Source organism: Neolamprologus multifasciatus, chromosome 7 (assembly GCF_963576455.1).
Source record: "Neolamprologus multifasciatus chromosome 7, fNeoMul1.2, whole genome shotgun sequence".
NCBI classification, from domain to species: Eukaryota; Metazoa; Chordata; class Actinopteri; order Cichliformes; family Cichlidae; genus Neolamprologus; species Neolamprologus multifasciatus.
In genome coordinates, this window is record NC_140445.1 from 11,283,769 (window position 1) to 11,302,661 (window position 18,893).

Sequence of the window (18,893 nt, forward strand, 5' to 3'; positions counted from 1 at the left end):
ATTGAACTCTATCGTCATTCCGACTGCACTATACACTATGAAACCTGGCGTTCAACAAAAGCAGTTCCCCAACGTCTGAACGTGCTCCAACAACGCAGCCTGCGGTGAATCCCGAGAATTTCCTACCGGGACGGAATAACGAACGAGGAGGTCTTACGAAGAGCAGGCACCCGCCCTTTAGTCAATATTGTTGCAGAAAGGCGCTTCTGCTTTGCGGGCCATATTTTACCTCTACCCCCTTATCGCCCGGCCAAGATTGCCATTACATGGGTCCCACGCACTGGCATGCAAAAGCAAGGCCGACCAAAGATCACATGGTGTAGAACGTTTATGGATGATCTGAGAACCATCGACATTGCCTGGGACAAAGCTGAAGCAGTCGCTGCTGACCGACATCGATGGAGATCATTAGCTGCCTGATGCGCCGCTCGGTGTAGGAGGAACTAAGTGCTAAGTAAGGTCAGTCAGTTCCGAAAATTGCTAAAACTTCAAATGTGTCCCGAAATGCACTCGCAAAAAACATCAAGTGCTGAACAAACTTCTTCCACCCCAGGAAAGGAAGACCAAGAGTCACCTTTGCTTCTGAGGATAAATTCATCCAAGTCACCAGCCTGAGAAATTGCAAGTTAACGGCACCTCAAATTAGAGCCCAGATAAATGCCACACGAGTTCCAGTAGCAGACACATCTCTACATCAGCTGTTCAGAGGAGACTGTGCAAATCAGGCCTTTATGGTCAAATACCTACTAAGAAACCTCTACTAAAGAAAAGAAACAAGCAGAAGAGACTTGTTTGGGCCAAGAAACATAAGGAATGGACATTAGACCAGTGGAAATCTGTGCTTTGGTCTGATGAGTCCAAAATCTTTGGTTCCACCCACCATGTATTTGTCCGACTGAGAAAACGTGAATGGATGGTTTCTACATGCATGGTTCCCATCGTGAATCACAGAGGAAGAGGTGTGATGAGGTGTGTGTGGATGCTTTGCTGGTGACATTGTGAAGGCACACTGAACCAGCATAGCTACCACAGCATCCTGCATTGACATGCCATCCCATCCGGTTTGCTTTTAGTTGAACCAGTTTGACCAAGAAGGAGAGTAATGCTGTGCCAGATGGCCTGGCCTCCACAATCAACTGATCTAAACCCATTCAAGATGGTTTGGGATGAGATGGACCACAGAGTAAAGGCAAAAGGGCCAACAAGGGCTGAGCATCTCTGGGAACTCCTTCAAGTATCTACCTCATGAAGCTCATTGAGAGAATGCCAGGAGTGGGCAGTAATCAAGCAATCTATTTTGAAGAATCTAAAATATAAAACATGTTTTGAGTTATTTCAAACTTTTTTTTTACTATATAATTCCATATGCATTCATTCATAGTTTTGATGCCTTCAGTGAGAATCTGCAATGTACAACCCATGAAAGTAAAGAAAAACAATGAGGTGTGTCCAAACTTTTGACTTGTAGTAAATTTCATTAAAGACGTAAAGACTATTTTTAAACTTGTTGAATTGGATCAGATACCCACAATTAGAAAACTAAAATATTTCAACTCCTAACATGGATTTTACAATTTACATTTTAAAATTTTAAATGAAATTTTTCCAATTAATGATTTTATTAGGCTGAGACTTGAAGTTGATTCAAATGGTTGTACTGTTATAGTGAATGTAAAAGTAAATAAATAGAGAGAATAATCACAATTCGACTGTTTCTAATGAATAGAGAACAAAAAAACAAACAAAAGCAAAAAAAACAACTTTAACCTAACATGATTGTTTATGCTGCCCTTTAAATGTACAGCTGGATGTAATTTGTGCTTTTGATTGAGAATAGTTTGCCTTTGTTTGTTTGTTTTTTGGTAATTTTGTGTATGCAAGTTGAGTACAACTTCACAAATTTGAATTCCTGTGGCGCTGATTCACTAACCGGAAGCTGTCGTCTTCTCGCGATGTTTTTTGTTGTTATTGATTCGAAACATGGCGTCCGAGGTAGAGGCGGGCATTGCTACTGCAGCCGAACCTGAGTCCGGAGAAGGGTATGTGCGCCTGATGCAACATTTTTATTGTTTGTGTAGATTGTATAGAATTTTTAGGTTATATTGCGGATTATATGTGTACATATAACCCGCATTAATTAGCATTAACGTTCTGTTTTATCAGAAACAATGTTAGCAAACTGGCTAAACTTGCTAACTAGCGTTAGCTTTTCTTAAACTTACAGCTTAAACGCTAATGTTAGAGTTTAAGCTAGATTTATGGTCCCGCAAATGTGTCCATCCGCGTACACGTTTCCCAGCATCTGCATCTGCATCTGCAGGTCCATGATTTCCACTGTAGTACAAGCGTGTACAACACCGGAATAGAGCAGGGAGCAATACAAGAGTTTACCGGGGACCATTAAACCGTGCCAAAACCCAAATATCAAAAATTATAGTACGAGTAGCACAGAGTGTGGTTGCAGTGACACTTTATTTAAATTGTTTTATGCACTCGGTTTCTATTCAGGTTTAACTTTGCTTTTCTCCGTCGCTAGCTAACGGACCAACAACAACACATGCGAGAGTGTCTCATAGACCGGTTGTAAGACATTGCACACCGCCTCCATCTGACAGCAGAGCTCAATGCGGCCATAAATTCTGCTTAAATTCCTGACCTACCGAAAAGCGTACGCAGACGGACACATAAAGCCAGTTTGAAAGAGAAAGCAGCTTTACACCAACAGACCCTACACTGCGTGGTCTGCTGACAAACACGAAAAATCTGGAAATCACGACTGAAGACTTCTATCTTTTGACTTTATGTGGAAAATAGCAATTTTCTTTAGCAGTATGCTTTTGATTAAAAGAAAAACTAACAAAGGGAAAACAAGTGAGCATGTACTAGCTGAAATAATATCCCTTCATGGATGGGTTTGGTTTTTCTTTAAAAAAAATAAACATTTCTATTATAAAGTTAATAAAATTATTGCACTTCTCTTATGGCTGCTTTTGCATGTATAATAATTGTTGGATCATCTGATTTGTCCATTGATGTTCAGGGAAACTGCATTTGGAGTGCTACCGACCATGGAGACTGAATCATCTAATGGCAAAGAGGTAATGGTACTGAGTTATATAACTACTAAAGCTTTGTTTTGTAAATTCTTGCTTTTAATTATCTTAGTTTGATTATTCCAGGAGGCAGCTGGTGAAGGCTCAGAGGCTGCTGACGCTCTCACTGGATCAGGAGATGAGGAGAGTGGCAGGCAGCTGGGAGAGGTGGAGCTGCAATGTGCTTTGTGCATGAAGTGGTTCACCGCTGACACATTTGGCATCGGCACAGAGTAAAGCTATTATTTGGTAGCTGGTCAGTACAATATCAGCAGCTATGTAATGGTCCTGACAGCTTTCATGCTCCAGTCTTTCTCCTCCTCTACAGGACCTGTCTGCCCTTTATGACCAATTATGTGTTTCACTGCAACGTGTGCCATCACAGTGGTAACACATATTTTCTCAGGAAACAAGCAAGTATGTGTGCCGTGTGCTTTAACCAGCCAATAACCTTTCTGAAGCTTTAAGATCGTAACTTACTCTGTGTTTTGAATGACTGACAAAGCGCTTTTTGTTTCTCAGACCTGAAAGAGATGTGTCTCACAGCTCTTGCTAACCTGACATGGAGATCCAGAACACAAGACGAGCATCCAAAGACCATGTTCTCTAAAGACAAGGTACGTGTAACTGTTTTTGGCTTTTCCAATGATATTACACTTATAGGATAGCCATTAGTCTTGTAAGTAGGTGTATTAAACTGTTGCCTTCCTATTCCAGACATAGTAGATGTTCATGGAACAGTTTTAAATTCTGAGTAATGCTAATCTTTACTTAAATTACTGTTGTCGAGTTTGTTTCTTGACGCGCACTGAGTATATGAAAACTGTGGGTCAGGCAGTAGAGCAGGTCATCTACCACCTACAAGAGCCATCTCCAGCTCCTTCAATATTCCTAGGGGTTAAAGGATTGACTATAGAACTGTATTAAAGTGGGTGTGAATGGGTGAATGAGGTTTGTGGTATACAAATTCCAGTCCAGTTAATTTCCTAAATCATAATGGGAAATGAGCACAAACATGTATAAACACACACTAGTGGATGGTCATCTCAGACGAGCCATGGGAGGTCAGACGGTAGTGTACCTTTTGTACCAGTTTTAAGCTGGGAAAAATGGGGCCAGTTGCATCAGAAGGGGAGCTGAATGTAAAATCCTTTACAAATAAATTAAGTGACTCAAACTTATTCAAGGGAGGCAGATGATATGCTGTGGTGACAACCTATTAAAAGGGAGCAGGGGGAAGAATTCAAGCTTATGGACATTTATGTGAAAGAATTATTGTTTATCTTTTTTTAACTTGTTGAAGCCCTCCTAAATTGTAGGATTAATTAATTTTCAATTTTCTTTTTTCTTTTTTTTTTGTTACAGGATATCATCCCATTTATTGACAAGTACTGGGAGTGCATGACAACTCGACAGAGACCCGGGAAGCTCACCTGGCCAAACAATATAGTGAAGACGATGGTACAGTCACTGCTACAGTCCATTACACAGAAAATATAGGCAGTTATGCTTTAAATTCTCTTTTTTTATTAAAAAACAAAACAAAAGACAAACCATGTCCATGTGAAGACAGCACAGTTAGGAAAAAACCCAGAATCAGAATACTTTAATAATCCGTAAGGGAGTGATGTGGGTTACAGTTGCTCCAAGACAATAACAGTAACAGACTAAATTAATTAAATAGTATAATATATTACAAAGTTTACAAATGTAAGAAATATCACTTAAATATACAAATAGCTCAATTTAAATATCAAGAATATTACAGAGGTGAAATATATATGATTGACATTTACCTTTAACCTGTTAAACTTTGTCATTTGTTATTTTACTGTAGAGCATGTGCAAAAGGGTGTAACTGTTGCAGATTAGATGGAGGAGTTGTACAGAGAGCGAGCCACATGGAAGGAATGATTTTCTGTGTCATTCAGTGGTGCATTTTGATAATCTCACTGTCTTACTGAACATGCTCCTGTGACTGGCCAGCCTCTCTGGCACCAACCTAAGGAAGTCCAGCTCCGTCCCCACAACATTAATGGCATTGTGGATGACCTTATTGAGTCTGTTGGCATCTGCGACCCTCAACCTGCTGCCCCAGCATGCAACGTCATAGAGGATGGCACTGGTCACAACAGACTCGAAAAAGTCCTGAGCATTGTCCAACAGATGTTGAAAGACCTCAGCTGCTTTCGAAAATAGTGTAGAGTGCAGTGATGTGTTTTTAACCCAGTCCAGTTTATTATCTATGTGTACTCTGAGGTATTTATAGAAATGTTGTTTAACCATTCTTATAACTATCCACCCTGCTGCACTGCTATATCATGACCAGGTATCCTTATATAAATAAATATGTAATGATTATTGAAATGTTGTAGTATTAGTATTGAGTAGAACTTTTATTTTCCAGTGCAAAGAGCGCGATGTTTTCCTGGTGAAGGAACACCCTGATCCAGGCAGTAAAGACCCTGAAGAGGAGTACCCTAAATTTGGCCTTTTGGACCAGGTATTTTATTCTGTTATTTGTTGCACACTGGAGGGGCATTTGTTGCATTAAAAAATATGTATTTCTTGTGTAGGACCTGGGAAACATTGGACCCTCATATGACACACAGAAACAGACTACTGGTACTCCCATGGCTGGTGGACTCAATGGTAAGGGTGCAAAACAATATTCCAAACTGTAATAATGATAAGCACAGATTACAGTTCTGTTATATAACATTGTGTGTTAAAGAAAAAGAGGGAAAAATATTTGCAGGTGGTTTCACACCCACAGTTTGATTCGTTTTTTGTTCACTTGACATTAAACAGACATTTTGGACAGATTTAACAGCTGTCATCCTGCATGCAGCAACAACTCTCACAGTTGCACATGTAAAGATAACATTTTGGAGATGTCACAGCAGATGATGGTGCACTTTATCGAATTTGACATGTTCATCATCATTAACAAGAAACTTATTGCAGGCATTATAATCTGGCTCAGCCAGCATATAATGTTTATAACTCTGTAGCAATCAGAATTATTGTCTGAAGGCCATGAGAAATGCCCAACAGATTTCCTTTTCCAAGTGGATCATTACAGCTGAAGAGGTTCAGTGTTTTTAGTGCGTATGCCCAACAGGGTTGGATGTATATTATATCCATATATAAGTCACACTCAAGAGAAAAGAACATAATCAGGAGTAAATAATTTCATTTCAAGGGCACAAGTATTCATTGTTATTTGCACAAATAAATTCTTCACGTGTAAATTAAACAGGCTGCAGGTGTAGAACTCTGCAGCCAAACACACAAAGATGCTATCACACATGTGAGAATATCTTTTTGTGAACTCTGCAGAGAATTCATGCTTTTGCAGCTCAATTCTCTCGCGAATCAGAAGGAAAAGATATGATCACACAGGTGGTCCATTAATGTTGTGAAGGAGCTCATGCTGAACATTGAAGTGTCAGAGGAGGATGTTAGGGATGGGGTGAGATGGAGGCAGGTGATTTGCTATGGCAACCTCTCAAGGGACCAGCTGAAAGAGAAGATATATTCTTTAAATTGTTAAGAGGTCACTGTTATACTAACTGGGCAAAATGTGCAGAAGCATGTAATAGCAACTTTTCTTTTGCTAAAAAAATTAAAGCTTGTGCTCAGTTATTCCACTGTTTGTGGATTCGTTTATTGGTTAGGTGTAATGTTTTCAGGTTTGGGGCTAGAGATTTTTTTTTGAGCAAGTTAACCACCTTATCTTGATTGACTGTCATCCCTCTTGGTCACAGCAGTGACAAAAAAATCCTAGCTTTTGAAATGACTTCTTGCTTTCCTGTGCTCTCTCTCTCCCTCAGATTTTCATTGGTCATACAAGCACTGAGGTCTCAGTGAAGGAGAGTGATGTACAGTGTGTTAGAGCAAGCTTGTGTTGATTAAAACTTTATCTGCTGCAGTCACTCTAACATAAAAAAATGTATTTTGATTGGGCTTTTTTTCACCATAGAACTGGATAAAATTTCCTTGGATACATGCCAAGGCCCTCCTTTTCAGGCAGAGTTGGTTAGGTTTCATTTGTACCAGAGTTTGACAGCTTTCACAAACTGCTGGCATCTATCATAGTAAACCCTTGATTACAATTTCCATGTCCTCCAGAGTTTGCTAAGGTCCAAGTGATATATATTTTGCCATCAGATGGTGAGTGTGAGGGCAGGGCAGACCTTGATGTGCCTGCCTATTGTTTTTTGTTTGTCTTCTCCCCCCTTTTGCTACCTGACTTGTCCACAGAGAAGTGAACATCAATCTGAGTGTAACAGGAATGACTACTTGGCCATTGTGTCTCTACCTTTTCATGTCCATGTCCACAACGGAGTATAATCAAGGCGTAAGAGTGTGACTAAACTGAACCAAATGGGTTGGGTGTGAAATCAGCCTTACATGAATAATGAGCTGTAAACTCCCCAAACTCAATCAAATGGTGTAATATGTGATTCCCATAGTGATTCTGTGCATTATGTTCCAGGTGGATCTTCTTTCTCAGGTGAATATGTGGTGTGTTGGCATCTGGAGTAATTAGTGTGGGGTTTGTGTGTGTGTGTGTGTGTGTGTGTCATAACTTCTCTGGATAGAAGTTGGCCCAAATGTTCCAATCAGACTTTCCTGTGTAGCACAAACCAACCCAAACTGATCCCCAAAAAGCATCTTGAGGGCAACTTCATCCACATCCAGTTGTAACCTCCCTGTTTGCTCTCTGCATCTGTTTGGTCTCCCACCCACCTTCTAAAAAGCTTTTACCCTCATTTGTGAATCTTCCTTGTCTCTGGCTTGCTGCTAATGAGCTCTGAAATCCTTCAAAATCTCCCGACTGTAATGGCACTCTGCCCTTCCAAAGTGCAATGGCTGCAAGAATAGATTTTCATTTTTGATTTGCTATTGGCTTTTACCCAATGCTTATTAGCCTCATCCTCTTCAATTGCCTCCATCTCAAGTTTTGTGTCACAGGTCTGGAGCCATAAAATTACTTTAAAAAGATAAGCTCGACAGCAAAGGAAAAAAAACCCAAAATAACAGGTTTTAGAAATTTCTAGAAACAAGCTATACAAAAAATCCTACAGTAGTGTGAAAAATTAATAATTTTCTTGCATTTTATTTACTGAACAATTGTGTTCAATAAATGAAATGGAAATTGTGAAAATAATGTCTAGATTAGAATCTTTAATGTTTGTAGTTTGTGATGATCAAATATTTTAACATCGCGATGAATTTTAAAAATTAGTTGTTGTTGGCATTAAGCTGTACTTGCAATGGGATGTTTATAATATGCATTTATTACTTCAGCTCACACCTACATTCAGTGGTTAAACCTGTAGTTCACAAATAGCCTTTTTCCATTAGTACCTACTTGGGTTGGCTTGACATGGCTCGACTCGGTTTGTAGGGTTTAATAAATGGTACCAGGTATTTTCTTTAGTACCACCTCTGCTGGGGTTCCAAGCAATCTGAGGCAAAAATCTGACGTCAGCATACTACGTGCCAATGATAAGTGTCTCTCCTTTGTGAAAATCAACACCAATTTTGAAACCCGGCAATGAGGGGGCAATAAAATAAGAACACTGTGGTCCCAGAATCTGACAAAAAGCCATACACTGAGCAGCAGGTATACCGTGGACTCAGCGTCCTCCTTTGTTGTGGGGTTTGTGTTGCATGCAAATGAGTCACGGGACCTTTGACTATGTTGCTATAATGACCCCATGTACATTTGGTGGTATTCAATTGTAATGGAAAATGACCAAAACTCCAGATATGCGATTAGGTACTAGTGGAAAAGACCTATAATTTAGTTAAAAGTAAAGTCAGGTAAAGTAAAAGATGTCTAGATGTATATTGAACAACTGAGTAACACGTTAGAATTGGAGACAAAAATTTGACTTAAAAGTTAGAAAAATAAGAACTGAGTTATGTGCAGCTACTGAGAAGCCATCACTTGGATCACTAAACTTATTGGTAAGTGGGCATGTTTGGTTAGTTCTTGTTTACCTTAGAGCACTTAATTTTGACTTTCTATTTGTGTTTGGAGGAATGAGTTGAATCAAATGAGTAGGTCTTGTTCCATTTAATTTACATTTTGCCAGACAGATGTGGCAAGGTCACATCAAAGAGGCATTAGAGGCTCATAGTATTTGGAAAATGCCACATAACTCATGGACTAATTCCTGCCTTTTTGTGTCTGCTGTCCTTCCTGTATACTCCAGATGCTGAATAAGCTGCTTTCTCCATTTGTGTGTGTATGCTTAGTGGTGGTTTTGGCAATATTATTATAAAAAAAAAAAAAAAAATAGTTGTATATCAAATAGTAATATTGAGCAGCAAACATTTGTCTTTAAAGTCATTTACACATATTTATTGCAACTTGTTTTCAATGGCTGTCTGTCCACAAATTCACTGCTGCTTTATCTGTACTCTGGCCTTTGGGTTCAGTTACACCAACAGCACTTGAGCTAAGTCAGTCATAACTTACTGTAACTTCTTGTGTAGCCACAGTTCTCAAAGCAGCACATGTTAGATGTTTCACTTGGAGATGCACATTGCTGGGTATTCTTCAGAAGCATTATACCAGTCCTGATCTGCTGATGATCAAAACAACTGTTGGGCTGAACCACTCACCCTTATATAGCTTGCTCTATTGCACAGTCTGGACAAAAGTGAGGAGGGAGGACCAGTGTGTTGTGGCACAGATGCTCCTTAAACAGGGCTAAGGATGCTGCTAAACAACAAGTAAAGTGAGCTTGCAGACTAACTGGCACCTGCAGCCCCTAACTCATATAAACACTGATAAGCCAACCCAGTAAATGAAAAGCTGAAGAACCTTGCCGAAAACTCTTTTTCCTGCACAAAAAAAGCATTCGAAATGCAAACAGGACACATATTATTCTTTAGACGAAACCAAAGGAGACATGGAGAGATAAAAGACACATATGAACCAATCACGTTAGGAAATGAATGCTCTCCCCTTGCAGAGGCCCAAATCACTGCTAAGTCTCCAGAGGCCATCTGGGGGCCCCTTTAAAATGAAAATATTTTTTAAAAAAGGACATGCAGGATGGTTGGCCAGCTGTTTTATCCCCAAACCCTACATGACAAATAGTAATAGCAGCCCAGTAAACTTTAAATGTGCTTGTCAATCAGGTCTTAAAAGAATGACAAAAAACTACTCAAACCAGACATGGAAAGAGAATGTGACACCAATCCTCATTCTCTGTTTACAATTTTAAAGGGATCTAGTGGATCCCCAAGCATTTAAAATGGTGCTTAACCCTGTGGAAGGCCATCGGCTCTTGCACTTTTCAGCTTGTGCAACCAGTGTGAACGCAGTTCCCCCTAACATTTGAACATTTACTGATTACCCTTCCTGTAAATTGCCCCAGCTGGACAAGCTTGATTCCACAGTGACTGCTCTCTGAGACTGCACGGTGCCCACTGGGACTGTTTGCGTCAGAAAAGCCGGATGTCACCAATGGCATAATGCTATTGTGCATTCTACTGTTACAATTACTCTTTTCTGCTGTGCACTGGGCTAGGTCTGAGATATGACACCCAGCACTTAAAACTCCCTCCTCTATACCCAGCTGAATCAGACTACTAGGGTGCCTGATGCTATAAGCCCCAGTAACAAATGCATAATCTGAAGGTACCCATTTGTGCAGGTGGTAAAGAATGAGGCACACTCTGAATGCCTTCACTTTAGTAAAGGAAATTGAGTGTCTTTTAAACTGTCTACTTCCCACTACCCCAAACCTGTTGCCAAAGATGGCTGCCCCTGCCTGAGCCTGGTTCCTCCGAAGGGTTTTTCCTCTTAAAAAGAAGTTTCTCCTTCTCACTGACACCAAGTGCTTGCTCAAAGGGGTTCATTCGATTCTTGGGGTTTTCTCTTTATTGTTGTAGGGTCTTTGCCTTACAATATAAAGTGAGGCAGTTGTTGTTATGATTTGGTCATATATAAATGGAATAGAATTTAATTGAGTTCACGGATAACCCAGAAAAGTTATGTTGTTGACAACGTTTTCTGTGTTTATAGAAATGCTCAGGTAGGTCAGATGCATCATGACAGCAGTGACGCAGCCTTCTGCTCTGAACATGTGAGAAGGAGCCAGTCATCTAAAAGTGTAGCTAAAAAAACTTGCCTAGTGCCTCAGGACACTGTTGTTGCTGCTTCAGTGCAGTGTACAAAAACAATGGAACTAAGGGATTGGCCAAATGGCAGCACAGTGTACTTGTAACAGGTGCCTCAGATACCTGCTGTCAGGGGAATAGATGAGATGTAAAATTATGTGTCCTATAGGTCAACAGATGTAAACCAGTTTCCCTGGTGCGTTAGACATCTCAGAGATACATGAGTGACCATCCCAAATTTGTATGTTGTGAGTAAACTGTTCAGACCCTGCAGAACAGGGCAAATGCTGCCCTATGTTCACCAAATGTTTATAATCACCTTGATCTTTTCCCACACATGCCTTCTGTGAGACTGATACCTCTTCCAGCAGCTCCAGTAAGACTGGGAATAACTGGTTTGCTGGTATTCTTTGTTAACCCAGCAAGCCAAGTAATATTCAACCTGTAATGTAGCACATTTGCAGACGTTCTGCATATCCGTCCTAGCAGTGGGGGAGTTTGGTGCGCTGTCCTCTTTACCTCAAGGGGAAATGAAAATTTCATGCGTCATCCTCCCAGTTGGATATGAGGAGCTGTGAGGTGTTCTCATAGTAACCTTAACCTAGTAGTTAAGGTCAGGTTCAGTAAATACCAGTTGGTGTAATCATACCTGAAGACTAGTGCCTGCAGTACTGCAAGTCTTTATATGTCCACTACACCTAGGTAGAGCTAAGCTAATGGAAAGCTAATTTAAGACGCCGGCCCTGCAATAAATCCTCCTTTCATGAATATTGGTTGAGATTGATGAGAGGGGAGAAAAGCTGACATAAGGAAAATTTCTTGCAGGACTGCGTGAGAAATTGGCATCTAAGTGTATATTGCCTTTGCTACTGTCTGGCTGTTTGTGTGCCTGTGTGGGTTCATTTTAATAATCTATCTTATGTTCTTGAAGGTGCTTTGGCCCCTGGCCCAGGAAAAGGAAGAGGTGCCAAACGTAAACAACAGCAGCAACAAGAGGGGACGGCTGCAGGAGCAGCTAAGAGAACTAGGAGGTACTAACTGTCCTGTATTATGATATTGCACTGTTGTATGTTCTGTCTGTTATGTGTCATGTATAACAACTGGGAGGCTTGTGTTTATTATATACTCAGTTATCACTATAACATCAGCAAAGCTTATTTAAATGTGATGAATCAACTAATGTCAAATACATATTGCATAGCTAAGTTATAGCTATCTGGCTATATGCCTGCATGATGGCCATTACTGTTGAAAACAAATATAAGATATGCATCTTTGCTTATATTATATGATTTGGTGATGGCTAAAATCCATTTAGTTGGTGAGGTAATTTGGCAAACTGGCACTTAGCATTTCCATTCTGGTTGAAGAATTCCCCAAAGGGACAGGCATAATGTCCAGGGGAAATACTTTGGGACAAAGTCGACATAGGCTTTTTTTCTTCTTTTTTCCCCCTGATACAATAGGTGAGTATTAATCAACCAGCTTAGTTTATGTTTGCAGTTAAAAGCAACCAAGGGAGTTTGATTTCTGAGTCTATTTAAGTTTTAAGGTTTAGGTAAGTCTATTCGGACACTGGGCCTCATTTATTAAAATTTCCGAGGAAATGCTCTTACCGTGTGCAAAAAAACTGGATTCCACACAAAATTACTGTTGAAATGATTAACTGCACATACTTGGTGAAGTTAATCATACATCTATTTTGTTCTCACCGCATGCATATCATAGTAAATCAGAATCATTCAGAACCAACAGCCTTGTGCACTCTCCATACAATTTGCACGTTGCCCTGCCTCCATTTCATAATACAAGTACATACTTTTGAGTGATGTTGTTGTAAGAGAAGCCTGTACCTCTAAGGCAAAATATAAGCAAACAAAATCTGTCCCAGAAAATTTAATGGTAGTTTTGCAGGTCCACGTAGACATCCGGAAGAAACCGCTTTCCAAAGTGTAAGTGACAGTCATTTAAAAATAATAATAAAAAGCAACACTTGGGCTGAAAACAGTACACGAGTGATTACGGACTTGATGAATGGCGATATCATCACCCCAACTGCAGGGAATATACTTCTCACATGTTCATCACTCTTACTCTTGTCTGGATTATTACCTAGTCAGCAGCTCACTGTTGAGACACTGTTTCAGACACTTAGATGCACCCAATAGCTGTCAGTGATCATGCTCCTGTGTCTTTAATGCTAGTACCGGTAATTAAGAAGGTCATTCCGCCAAGTAAAAACTGGAGATTTAATAAATCATTGCTTAAAGATGAAAGAGAAAGAAGAAAAGAGAAAACAAATATTCAAGAATTAGAGGAAACCAATAAATCCTTTTCATTTCATTCATTTGGTTGATTCTCAATATGATAAACTTCTCAGATTAGCTGGCAGGAGGTCTTATCATCTTTTTGAAGATGCCCACTACTTTTGAGGAGACCACTCTGCAGGCAGGAGGATCTGCCAGAGGTGGAGGGGCTGGATGGGCCTGGACCCCCCTGTCCTTGTTGGATTTTGGGGAATTTATTTAAAAAAACATAGCTTGTGGGCATTTTAGTTATGGATATATAACAAATATATAGTTATATAGATGTCATAGTTATCTCTATGCATTTTTCTAATGCAAATCTGTTTTGTTCCTCATGCAACTTTAACACGTGCATGCTACCATTAAATTACAACTGGTCATTCTATCTCTTTGCAGCGACCCTCTGTTCTCTGCTCAGCGGCTGCCTCCTCATGGTTACCCACTGGAGCACCCATTTAATAAAGATGGCTACCGTTATGTCCTAGCAGAACCAGACCCGCATGCTCCAGACCCAGAGAAGCTCGAGTTGGACTGTTGGGCAGGCAAACCCATACCAGGTGATCTGTACAGAGCCTGTCTGTATGAGAGAGTGCTGCTGGCCTTACATGACAGAGGTATGGGTTTCAAGGATGTTCTGTTTTCTTCGTATGAACAATACTGTGCACAAGGCTTGAGCCACCCTTGAGTTCATTGTATTTTGTTAAGTATTTTGTTTCAGGCAGTTTATTGAAACATGGACAACGAAAATGTAAATTCATTATATGAGGCAGAGTGTAGAATGTCAAGAAGTTTGAAAGTCGATATTTGGTATGATATCTTTTTTCTTCAAAACAGCCTGAACTCTCTTTGGCAGCTTTTTTGTTATTCATTTTCGTAGTCCTCGGGAGTAGTTTATCAGGCATCTGATGCAAAGTTGTTACCTACAGTGAAATTTGACCCCTTCCAACCAAACATACTGTTGAAACCACAAACATCATATTGGAAAGACAATGTGATGTTTGTGCTAAAAGTATAAGGATCACAATGTCTTTAGGGACAAAAAGTACCTAAAGATATAACTGAAAGTTGGTCCTTTGCTAAGTTTTATGTTATGCTTAGGCACAACACTGAATCATCCCTCAACTTAGAAACTAATGAATGTTTGAATCATTCATAGGTGAGTTGCTTAACAAATTTTCCTCTGAAAATTTTCTGGTACAAAGACTGAAACTGAATCCAAAAGTAGTTAATATCTTGATGTTCAGAAAGTACAACTGTTGCTCAACACCACTTTTAAAAAACAAATTACAAAAAAGTCTGGTTCCTTGAACACAAAATGGAGTGAGATTATAGGTGACTGAAGACTTTTCATGGCACTTTACTTTATGCTGTGTATGAATAAGTATGTTTATGTTGCAGCGCCTCAGTTGAAGATCTCTGATGACCGGCTGACAGTGACTGGGGAGAAGGGTTACTCAATGGTCCGAGCTTCCCATGGCGTCCGGAAAGGCGCCTGGTACTTTGAGGTGTCTGTTGATGACATGCCTCCAGAGACCGCAGCCAGACTTGGCTGGTCTCAACCACTTGGTCAGTAGTGCTTTGTACTCATACAAATATGATTACATTTACATCTACAATATAGTTTGTGTACAGAGTAGAAAGACATATACAATGTCATTAAAATAATATATAATTATAAAGTCTCATCAATTGACTGTAGATCAGATTAATAAGAGTTTACAAGGTTATCATAGTTCAGTAAAGCTAAACTAAAAATACAAACTTGGGTGTGGAAAGATATTTTTGTTAACTTGTATAAGAATAAAAACTAATTTAGAGAAATTATATAGTGTATCTGAAAAATTAACTAAAAAGAAATGTATATTTTGTGCATTGAGGCAGGAATGTCATCACTGTGGGTCAATATCATTTAAGTGTATTGTGATAGCCTTCATTCTGATTTAAAAACTAAAACTATAGAAACAATTGTTTGTTACAAAAACTAACAGTGGTCAGTAGAAAAACACTATATAAGAACCAGTCCATTTAAAATCTACAATGTGAGAAGTGGCAACCCGTTCATAGTGTATACTAGAGCAGGGCGATATGACCAAAAATATTTATCACGATATATACATTTGAAAATGTGCGATAACAATATAACTGACGATATAATTGACACTAGACAAAATACTTTACAAGTCCATAACTTTATTAGTGCAAAAAAAAAACCCATCAATGTATTTTCATTTAAACAAGCAGCTGTTTTTTTTTTTATGTGCATTAAAGTTATATAAAAATTTAACAGTGCAAATGCTAATTCCTTGTTGACAGTTTAACCAAAAGGCATTTCCAGTGGAAATTGGGCAACATATCCTCAGCATAACCATGTATAATATCCACAAAACCTAAAAAGAGGTTATACACACAATACGGTAATATTATGTCAAAGCACAGTACGTATCACTCCACGAGGCTCCTGCCTACGATAGCCGTAATGCTCCGACAATCCATCAAGCAAAGTCGTACTAAAACATTTGACAGATTTTTGAGCGCCGTGTACCACATAAAATCGTTTCGAGGTCAGTAAACACAACCAGAATTCATACATAAGGCACACAGGATTATAAGGGGCACTGTCGATTTTCAGAAAAATCAAAGGATTGATTTTAAGTGTGCCGTATTTTCCAAAAAACACGGTAATAACGACGGCCTGCTAGCATGCTCTACCAAAAATAGTGCTTTGTTGTGTATCTGACGGACAAAAGCTAAACCAGTTCCACACCACTGAAGTTGCAACATTTTTACAAACCAATTCTGGTTCATCCGTTTCATTCAACGATCCGCTTTCGTCCGCCATGCTTTTTCTGCCATCTGCCTATGAAAACAAAGGCACTGCACATGCGAGTTTTACCCATATTCTATCACGATATTTCATTTTCTTATCGTTGCCCAACATTATACCAGTATTACCGTGAACTGTATGATATGACCCAGCCCTAGTGTGTACTGCATCTTATGTAGTGACTGCGGGAACAGCCTTCAGCCACCTCTGTGACTCCTAACTAGATGGGAGGCTAAGAAATTCACAAACCTCAAAATTTTGTTTAATGAGTATCTGCCATTATTATGTATTGATATATACATCAGAACAGGTCCTCTTTTTCCTTTCAGCTTTAAGGTTTGTTTGTCCTTACTCATGTTTCAGTTAATATATATTCCCTTCAATTTAAATAATAAATTGTGTTGTCACTCTTTACCAGAGTAGTAGTGGATATCATTTTTTGGTATAATCTGGCAGCCCTAATATAGAGTTAGATATTCAGCTGCTTTGACAAAATGTTAATACCACAATATGTAACATGTTGGATCTTATTTATAACTTAGGTAACCTGCAGGCGCCTCTGGGTTATGACAAGTTCAGCTACTCTTGGCGCAGTAAGAAAGGGACGCGGTTTCACCAGTCAATAGGAAAACATTATTCCTCAGGCTACAGTCAGGGAGACACACTGGGCTTCTTCATAGAGCTGCCTGAAGACACAGAGACAGCAAAGGCTCTGCCTGATACATACAAGGACAAGGTAACCTCAGCTACATCAGCTGCACTTCTGAATTTGTATCTCTTCTTTATGTTACTTATACAAGAGAGATATAAATGCCAATCAGATTTATACCTCTGGATACCACTGCCAGTATTTTTAAAGGAACAGCAACTGTTGGAATGATAGATGTGTTCCTCTGAGCCAGAATTTCTGTTGTAGAAATAACACAAATTAACAGTATTATTACTAGGCTGGAATAAATAAAATAATATATATTTATATTATTTGATTTTTTTCTATTGTTCCTCATTATGTTTTCATGTCTTTCTTGGACTAGTTGCATCTAAAACCAGTTTCTCTTTTCAGGCACTAATTAAGTTTAAGAGTTACCTGTACTTTGAGGAGAAGGACTATGTGGACAAAGCAGAGAAAAGCCTCAAGGCAATGAGTCCCAGCAGGGTTAGAACATTTTTTCAAAATTAATTCCAGTGGAGAAAACCTACTGTCATTTTTCCACTACCTACCTCTTATTGGCCCAGCTCTTGTTTTTCAGATGATTTTCTACAAAAATGGAGTGAACCAAGGTGTTGCCTTTGAAAACCTGTTTGAGGGCATCTACTTCCCTGCCATCTCACTATACAAGAGCTGCACAGTGAGTACACCTGCACATTTGATGATTTATTTGATTTTTAAGGTTGGAAGGGTTTTTTTTTTTTTTTTTAAAGTATACCCTTACCTCTCTTCAGGTTTCTGTCAATTTTGGACCCCACTTCAAATACCCTCCAAAGGATGTTAAGTACCAGCCGGTGAGAACTTCATACCTTTTAAGATTCCCAACTTTCTCCAAATGATCTTGAAACTTCCTGAGTCATTGTTTGATTACTTTCAGATGAGTGACATGGGCTGGGGAGCTGTGATCGAACACACTCTGGCTGACATGCTGTACCATGTGGAGACGGAGGTGGATGGACGACGTAGTCCTCCATGGGAGGGATGAAAACATTGAACTGACTATTCACACACCCCTGAGTCAAAAACGTTGTTCAACCTTTAGATAGCCAAAATGAAAACTTCATGCCTGCAGTAAACTGTAGGTCAAATAAGCAGCATTTCAGCTCTTGTAATATTAAAATATCGTCAGCAGTATGGGCTGAATGAATTCTTCCTAGACATAAAACATTTAAAATGACACCTAACTGTGGGCTGCATATCATTGTTACCATAGGGAGAAGTTCCATATCCGGCTTTTCTGAATTAGTTTACTTATGGTGCTCCGGTTTCAAATGTGTATATTTTAAAGTTGTTATGCTTTAGAAAGATTTTAGTTCAACACATTTTTGGCACCATGAAGTTGTGTGTGTTGTTGCAGCCAAACAGAGCCAATTCACCATTTCACTTATTCTCTAAATGAAAGTCTTTGTTATTGGCTCTTTTGTATGAATTTTATTTGTTTGTGTTTTTTTTTTTTTACACTGGGTTAAATTTAATTAAAAAATTCCACATCCAAGTTGATCTGATTAATTAAATCTGGTTTTTGTTGAATGGTCTTTTTGGTTCACCCAGCCTTTTTCTAAGGAGCTGCTTTACTGGTGAACTTTGAAATTATTTGTATCTATGATGTGCAAAGACTAATTTATACACAGTTTCTCTCCTATACTGTGTCTGAATGAGCTGTAATGAATACCATCAGTGACCCACTACCAAGGAAAATGTTCAGTACCACTGGGAAGATTTCGACCCCATCCTGCAACAAAAGTAATGGCGAGGAATTCATGTCTTGAAAAAGGTATTTTTCCCAAATTAGAAGTCAGATTTAAGATTAAATT

The 18,893-nt window shown here is 39.2% G+C and overlaps 1 protein-coding gene across 2 annotated transcripts; it reads left to right on the forward strand.

Moving 5' to 3' along the window:
• Positions 1-1,912: 1,912 nt before the first annotated feature.
• On the forward strand, positions 1,913-18,574 carry ash2l (ash2 like, histone lysine methyltransferase complex subunit). Of its 2 annotated transcripts, XM_085167322.1 has the most exons (17): positions 1,913-2,039; positions 3,041-3,098; positions 3,180-3,325; positions 3,421-3,509; positions 3,615-3,709; positions 4,458-4,553; positions 5,500-5,595; positions 5,669-5,744; positions 7,594-7,611; positions 12,172-12,271; positions 13,943-14,160; positions 14,945-15,112; positions 16,913-17,106; positions 17,434-17,526; positions 17,621-17,719; positions 17,814-17,873; positions 17,957-18,574. In XM_085167322.1, the coding sequence occupies exons 1-17, from the start codon at positions 1,981-1,983 to the stop codon at positions 18,062-18,064; spliced, it is 1,773 nt and encodes a 590-aa protein (XP_085023448.1). In that variant the 5' UTR covers positions 1,913-1,980; the 3' UTR covers positions 18,065-18,574. The 2 variants fall into 2 exon arrangements, with proteins under 2 accessions (XP_085023448.1, XP_085023449.1); XM_085167323.1 differs by lacking the exon at positions 7,594-7,611.
• The last annotated feature ends 319 nt before the right edge of the window (positions 18,575-18,893 follow it).